General features: G+C 36.0%; 1 protein-coding gene across 1 annotated transcript; it reads right to left on the reverse strand.

Annotated features, from left to right (window-relative positions):
- LOC101898657 (uncharacterized) lies at positions 1-3,937 on the reverse strand (the record flags this gene model as incomplete). Its single annotated transcript, XM_059126104.1, is given in 5 exon segments — positions 1-251; positions 254-511; positions 2,854-3,032; positions 3,105-3,590; positions 3,775-3,937. Coding segments are annotated over 4 exon segments (1,065 nt in total), but the record flags the coding sequence as incomplete, so codon positions are not given.
- Positions 3,938-9,021: the final 5,084 nt, after the last annotated feature.

Consider the following 9,021-nt stretch of genomic DNA (forward strand, 5'->3'; position numbering starts at 1 on the left):
CATCATATGGGCCTGACGTTTCTTATAGCCCTTGGCAAAACGTCTTTGCATTTCCTTCGCCGTATCCTCTAACATTTCCTCTTTGCTTGGCAGTTCTTTGTTACCCTTCCAAAATGCCATCGTAAATCGCGACTGTAAATCCATCATTTGAGCGGCACACACATAATAGGGTATTCCAATTAAACTCATTGTAGGATATTCAATATTAATGCATGTTTTGTACAGTGGCCGCACCCAATTGTCATCAACATAATTCCGCAGTTTGAGGATAAAAATGGAAATGAATATTTATAACCGTACAATAGAATAATGCTATAGTTTCTTTTTCGTTGTGGTGACACCACAGTGGAACCCTTAATATAGGATACGTCGGGTTTTGATTGACATTTGAACGAAATTTGGTTTTTGGCGTTTCCCGGCATATGAGGCTTAGCGTAACAACGTTTCGCCACTTTCGATATTTCATGACACAAATCCATGCCACTGGGACCAGCTCCAATAATGAGAACAGGTTTGATCTGGAAAAAAGAGGCATATGAAAACGTTAACGAGGTAAATTAAATGAGGCAAACGTCAAATGTCAAAATATTTTCGATTTTTCAATAACCGAACTACTTTCGAACGGTCACACAACACCATTTTCAACCTAATGATCCCTATCCATCTATTACACAATGTTCACACACACACCTTTTTCGTGATATATTCATGGTAAAAGAATACAGGTAGTCGCATCGATACAGCTGCTGGGACAATGAACTGTCAAACAGATTTGGAATTGAAAATCTTGAATGAAAAATTATTGAAATTTGTAAAAATTGTTGAAAAAATACATTTCATTACAACCTCCGATTTGCGTCGAATAAGAATAGCCCGGGGTCCAATAAGTGTACGGAAGTAAATAGCAAAATGGTTCGAAAAGTAAAGAAGCAACTTGATCGAAACTCGCATGGCCGAAAATGGCTGGTGAGCTGAACTATCGCAATATTCTATTCGGCAAATATTGAAAAATGAGCTCGCGGTAAAGCCGTTGAAATTCCAAAAGTGCAGAACTTACACCGCATCAGAAAGAAAATAGACTTAAAGAGCTTAAAATTTGCTTCGCTTGGCCGAAAGTGGTGAACTGCCGAATTTGGTTTTCTCCGATGAGAAAACATTCGTTGTCCAGCAGTTTGTAACAAACAAAATCATCGTGTTTACCTGCCAAAGAGGTCAGCTGAAAATGTGCACCTTCGGTTGGCCACCAGAACTCAGGCGCCGGCCATGGTGATGTTGTGGGCCGCCATAATAGCCGATGGTCGCTCTCCGCTCGAATCAATCGACCGTGGCATCAGAATAAATGCCGAATATTATGGCGTAAATATTCTAGAGGGTTATTCGAGCCTTGGGCTCGCAAACATTTTGGCCGCAGACCTTGGACACAGGACTCAGCACGCGCCACCCAAGAATGGTTACAAAATGAGGTACCTCGCTTAATTTCCAGCGTACAATGGCCACCAAAATCTCCGGATACCAATCCGTTGGACTATTGTGTCTGGAGTATTTTGGAAGGCAAGGTTGACACTAAAAATTTCCAAAGTGTCGATCAAGTAAGCGCTTCGCCGGAAATGGGCTGCAGAGCAAGATTCGGGCAGCGTGTGACGGTTTCATTGGCCGTTTGAAGGCCATAATTCGTGCCAAAGGTTTCAATTCGAACAAAACTAAACTTTTTCTAAAATTTGATGCTATTTCCGATATTTTTTTTTTTTTTGATTTCATTCAATAAAATTTACAAAAAAAAATGTAAAAATTATGGCGTTTGGTTTTGTTGCAGTTTTTTATCTCACCCTATTGCTTGTGTTCTACAACCGGTCGCTATGGCAGGCAATGATAAATGAAAACGATACAAAAATACCGTTTATCATGGACAACGCATTCCAAACCTAATGATCCCTACCCATGCATGGGAACATTGATATGTCAAAATTGTTTAATTTTTTTTTTTTCAAAAATAACTAGATTTGTTTATGTTTTACGATGCCAATCGGAAGTTATGATAAGTATTTTTTAAAAAATTTTACAAATTTCAATAATTTTCCATTCAAATATTTCAATTCCAAAATTTTAGTTGGACAGTTCATTGTCCCAGCAGCTGTTTTATTCTTCTACCAAGATCCCATGGTAAAATTAAGAAGGTAAAGTTATTTCATATAAGCATCCCCATCTCTGCTTTTTCTGTAATTTACCTTGTCACACTTCACTACATAAAAAACAGGTTTTTTTAAAAAAAATTTAAAAAGTTTTTTTTTTTCAAATATAAGTAGATTTTTATATGTTTTCTTATACGACGTCATACGCAGGTTATTATAATTCGTGTTTTTCAAAAATTTTTTCAAATTTAAATAATTTTTCATTCAACATTTTCAATTCCAAAATTGGTTTGACAGTTCATTGTCCCAGCAGCTGTGTCGATGCGTCTACCTGTATTCTTCTACCATGTCCCTATTCATCTATTACACAATGTTTACACCCACTAACTCTTTTACTGATATGTCTAATAGTTTTAAATTCATGAAAAAAACATTGATTTATTTGCATTCGCAATTATATTTCTTTTTCACTGTCAAACAGACAGTGTTTGGTGTTTTCTAATCGCTGACTAAAATGAACGACCACACGAGCAAGCAATGATAAATAAAAGCGTTTATCATTGACAATGCCATTATCAACCTAATTATCCCTATTTACCTATTACACAATGTTCACACCCACTAACTAACCACCACCACTAACCAGCTTTCAATAAATAACTAAATAACCAGTCATGGACACACCTTACTTTCAATTTTCGCTACTTAGCCATGTATATTTTACACTTACCACGAAATCGTTCCGCATTCTTGTAATCATGACTATGTATTTGTTGACCTTGAAATGTTTCTGAACCTTTGATGGAGGGATAAAGTGGTGTATGATAATGGCCATTGCATATCATAACGTAATCGTACATGAGGAAATCAACAACACCAGTTTTAAGATTCTTGACAACAACCTACAAAATCGTCAAAATCATATAGGTGTGATAATATTTGCAGATAATAAATAATGAAGGCATATTTACTCACTTGCCATTGATTATCCTTGGCATTATCCTTATGACATAATGCAAAAAGTTGATATATTTCTGCAATTGATATTTTTCACAAAAAATCGCCCAAAAGTTTTCAATCGCCTTCGAGGGAACATACGACTCTTCGTAACCGTCTATTTGAAAATCCGGATAGCCCATAACTTCTTTGGGTAGATTTGTCCTTAGACCCTGATACATGCTGCTATGCACCTCGATGCCATACTCATTGGTGCCCACTTGATCCGTATACACCCAAGTGCCACCAATCTCATTGTTTTGTTCGTAAATTGTTACCGAATAGCCATTTTCGAGCGCACGCCGGGCGGCACACAGGCCTGCTGTTCCAGCTCCCACCACAACGACTCGCTTCATATTTGCAACTGAAAGTTGTTTTGAATTGATTCCGGCGTCGATTCTTGAATGAAATTCAACTCAACAGACAGTATTTAAATCTATGCAACGAGGTTGGCCGTAATCTGGCCTGGTGATACGAAGCCGAGCAAAAGTTTATGATTAAATTAAGTGCATATAGCGCAGAGTATTGAATAAAGAACAAAAATTTTGATAAGAGCAACGGGAAGGCAAACTCAATGTTCAGCAACAACAACAATATCTCAAAGATGTAGTGTCGCCAGATTCCCTCCCTCTTGTAAAACTACCATTACCTGCATATGGCCGAACGGCTTTTGATCTGTCTTATCAATTATGTGGGACATTCACTTAGCGACTGCCGCGATCTATATTTTACGCTTGGCCATAAGGCCATAAGTTCACCCCTTGGGCAACCAAAACACTTGTAGCAAATAAAATAGACAAATGATTGAAATTCTAGCAAATCCAACAAATTTTATGGGAAAATAATTAAAGACAGTGGTTTGCAGTTTCGGGTGCTATCAAACTTGACATTTCGAGCAAATTAAAAACAAAAGCCTTTAAAATATTGTTGATAACCAAAGAATAAGATAAACGGGCACATAAGAGAGCGGAAAGGTTTGTTTACATATAATAAATAAAAATGTTTAAAATTAAACGAAATGTCAAGATTTGTTTACGTTTTGTCAACTCTTTGTTTATCTTTTGTAATGGGCATGCTAGAAAAATACCGGTAGATGCGTCAACGCTTGGGAACATTAATATGTCAAAAAATTTTGAATGTCTTTTAAAATATAAATAGATTTTATATGTTTTCATATACGACGTCATTCGGAGGCTATTATAATTCGCGATTTTCAACAATTTTTACAAATTTAAATAATTTTCCATTCAACATTTTCAATTCCAAAATTGGTTTGACAGTTCATTGTCCCAGCAGCTGTGTCGACGCGTCTACCTATATTGTTCTACCATGGTAATGGGTCTCCAAAAAAGGTGTTTTGACAACTTGTTTAGACTCCTATTGATTGTACCGATCAAATGGTCCCCAATCAGATTCAAATCCGATTTAGAAGAATACAGGTAGACTCATCAACACAGCTACTCGGACAATGAACTGTCAAACCAATTTTAGAATTCAAAATGTTGAATGAAAAAGCATTTAAATTTGTAAAAATTGTTGAAAAACGCATATTATATTAACCTCCGAATGACGTCGTATAAGAAATATATAAAATCTACATATATTGGAAAAGAGATTTACATTTTTTGACATATCAATGTTCCCAAGCGTTGATGCATCTACCTGTATTCTTCTACCATGTACTCGCCATATCAGTTAAGGAGTTAGTGGGTGTGAACATTGTGTAATAAATGCATAGGGACATGGTAGAAGAATATAGGTAGACGCATCAACACAGCTGGGACAATGAACTGTCAAACCAATTTTGGAATTGAAAATGTTGAATGAAAAATTATTTAAATTTGTAAAAATTGTTGAAAAGGCATTTTATAAAAATCTACTTATATTTGAAAAGAAATTAAAAAAAAAAATTTGACATATCAATGCTCCCAAGCGTTGATGCATCTGTATTTTTCTACCATGAATAGGGACATGGCAGAAGACATATGGGTAAACGCATCGAAACAGCTGCTGGGACAATGGACTGTCAAACCAATTTTGGAATGGAGATTGTTGGATGAAAAACTATTCAAATTCTTTAAAATATTGAAAAAAAAAAAAAAAACGCATATTATAATAACCTCCGACATATAATCATCTACTTATATTTGAAAAAACATTTTAAAATTTTTGACATGTCAATGTTCACAAGTGTTGATGCGCATTCCTCTACCATTGATAGGGACCATGATAGAAGAATATAACAGCTGCTGGGACAATGAACTGTCAAACCCACTTTGGAATTGACTTTTTCGAATGAAAAACTATTCAAATTTGTAAAAATTGTTAAAAAAAACGCATATCATAACAACTTGCGTTTGGTATCGTAAAACATAAACAAATCTACTTATTTTGAAAAAAAATTTTTTTGACATATCAATGTTCTCATGCATGGATAGGGATCATTAGGTGTTGTCCATGATAGACGCTATTTTTATATCATTTTCATTATCATGGCCTGCCATAGCGACCGTTGTAGAAGACAAGCAATATAAAGGGTGAGATAAAAAAAACTGTAACAAAGTCAAACGCCATTATTTTTTATTTTTTTTTTTAATTTTTTGAATGAAAGCAAAAAATGTCGGAAAGAGCATCACATTTTAGAATAAGTTTAGATTTGTTCGAATCGGCCAGCTTTAGCACGAAGTATGGCCTTCAAACGGCCAATGAAACCGTTACACGCTGCCCGAATGCTGCTCTGCGGTATTTTGGCCCATTCCCGGCGAAGCGCTTGCTTGACAACGAATGTTTTCTCATCGCGGAAAACCAACTTCGGCAGTTCACCACTTTCGGAAAAGCGAATCAACTCTTTTGTCTCTTTTGAGTCTATTTTCTTTCTAATGCGGTGTTAGTTCTTGCACTTTTTCAAATTTCAATGGCTTTGCCCCGCGCTCATTTTTCAATATTTGCCGAATGGAATATTGCGATATGTTCAGCTCATGAGCCATTTTTCGGCCACTGCGACGCGGGCTTCGATACAGTCGCTTCTTTACTTTTCAAACCATTTCTGCTGATGTTGCTGTTTTCTTTCGTCTACTTCCTTGACGTCGAGCTACGCCAGCAGAAACACAAACGATTTTTTCCCGTTTAAATGCTGGAGTGCTCTAACGATAGCCACTAGTGGTTTTCCAGCCAAATATAAATAAATCACACCATCACGCTTGAATTCCATCACGAATAACATTTTTCCGGGAAAATTCTCACCAAAATGCTTTTGTACGCTTGTACACACTATAAGGAGCTGTCACTGGAATAATTTTAACAGCTGTCGGACGAGTGGCTTAGAAATGACACATACATGCAATATCTTTTATTTCCTTTGAATTCATTGAGATTATTGCTCTGTTCCATTGAGATTATTCCTGTTCCTGCAATTTTCTTCGATATCATTAAGGGAAATCGGTTATCTTGATAAACGTTTGTACTGGCTCCGGTTCTGGAACAGACCGACCATATGTTGTATTTCATAAAAATCATAATATTTTATTGTTGGATTTTTTCTGTAATATTTTTACACGGCAAACAACCAACACTTTTGATAAAATTATGTGCTCTAATGAAAATAGGGCTCGCTGTGTTCGAAAAAGCATAGAATGTACTTTATTCTCGTATTTCACAACTGAAATGCCCCCCATGTATCACACGATATATGCAACTTCTACATATGCATAAAGTGGAATTATATATGTAAAAAACATTTCGTCATATAGAACCTTAAGCCATGACCCGTATAGCGATTGGGTGTGTAAACACGCTCTTATGGCCAAAACTCTAAAATTTAAGGGCAATGAACCCGAAATATTCAATTATAGCTGATTTTGAGTGGAATTAGGACAGAAACCTTTAAAGCAGCGAAAATCAAAATCTACAGTTTTATGGAGGCAATAGCAGAAAATTGATCTACATTGCGAATATTTCGCGTGGTTTTCATCTATCCCACTGAGAACCTGAAGTCAACTTTAATTTGATTGTAAGTTGAATGTGAAGTGAAGCGAATCCGGGTCCAGGCCGGGTCTTGAACCCAGATTTTCCCAGGGTCCCGGGTCCGTCCCCAAGAAAAAAATATTTTTCCGAATTTAGGGTAAAAATACCTACCTCTGGAAAAAATTTCGAAAATATCGAAAACGAGGGGAACAACTCTAGTTTAGTAAAAACTCTTCGATTTTTTGCGAAATTTTTTTCCAGAGATAGGTATTTTTACCTTAATTCCGGAAAAATATTTTTTCTTGGGGGGCGGACCCGTGTCCCGAAAATCCGGAAACCCGGATTGTCTATATCACTTATCCGATATAGACAATATATATTTGAAAGCTTATGACAATACCTATAGTCAAATTATCGATTTTTTGGACCCGGATTTTTTATAAAACCCCCAAAAAGTGAAAAAAGTGTCCATTATGGGGGTCAATAAAATTGATGATTGATGAATAATAGCTGACAATCTTACCTTTCCAAAATGCCACAGCTTGTGCTAATGCCTTTTTCGGGTCCAGAGATATGGGTCTTTCCATCCGCATAACCCGATTCTAACCAGTTCATTAAAATTATGTTTTCAATAAAAAAGGTTTATTTCTCGTAGCCATAAGCTTTCCAACGACACCTATATTGTATCTATCGTCTAATTGGATCCGGGTTTTGAGCCCGGACTTTGGGATCAAAAATCTGGAGTCCCGGGTCCCTGCCCCAAGTAAAAAATAGTTTCCCGGAGGAGGGTAAAAATACCTACCACTGGAAAAAATTGAAGAGTTTTTACAAAACTAGAGTTAAGCCAAACGAGGGTACCGTTATATGGGGCAATACCCGTAAATGCCGGACCGGTATATGTTTAACACCCAACATCCCATGTAGACTATCAATGCACAGTGGTCGAGGTCGTATGGGAACAGCGGCCAAAAATACTTTCAGTGCAGATATCGATATGAATCGTTGATTATGGTCCCTTGATGGGGTAAATATAAAAAATGTCACAAAATGGATATGGTCGATGCATGTTTTGACATGGTCCCCATGTAACGTACCTCCCGAATAAGGGTTATTTGCCCAATTCTTGTCATATTTCTACACCAGATTGTAATGTTATTTGACATTTTACGTTCTAAGGAGCTAAAAAATAATCTTACTGAAAATTATTTGGAACAGCCCGCCATCAGGTAGAGTCCCTTGTAAGGTACCTCCAAAAATGGAAGCATTTTTATACAAATCAAGTCCAAATTTGATTATTATTTGTAAATAAAATAAAATAAGAATTAATGTAAAATTAGATCAAAGATAAATTTTGCACAAATAATTAGTTTGACTTAAGGCCCTATTGAAATTGGATATAACCGGTCAAAATTTAGGTATAGCTCCCATATATAATCATCCAATTTGCCTAATATTGTGCACCAAACATGTAATATCAGCCCAAATAGTATGGAATATACGTACGACCAGATGGGGCCTGAAAATAAGTATGCCAAATTTGGTCGAAATCGGTTCAGATATATATAGCTCCCATATATATTGTTCATCCGATTTGTTATTTTTGTACCCTTTCTAAATTTTATCGAGATCTGTTGATATTTGGATATGGCTCAAATATATATCTTCTTCCGATTTGCCTTTATTGTGCACCAAACGTGTAATATTAGCCCAAATCAAATTTAGATATAGCTCTCATATATATCTATCCGATTTCAAGTTAATTGTGCACCAAATGGATAATACAAGCCCGAATTGAAAAGGCGCAAATGCCTCGACAAATTTAATAGAAATCGATTCAGAGGAGGATATTCCTCCCATATATTAGTTCCTTTGGATTTTTAATTATTTTATAATTATTTTTTAATTATTACTATAATCATTGTTGGTATGATTT

This window comes from Musca domestica, unplaced genomic scaffold, assembly GCF_030504385.1.
Source record: "Musca domestica strain aabys unplaced genomic scaffold, Musca_domestica.polishedcontigs.V.1.1 37, whole genome shotgun sequence".
NCBI classification, from domain to species: Eukaryota; Metazoa; Arthropoda; class Insecta; order Diptera; family Muscidae; genus Musca; species Musca domestica.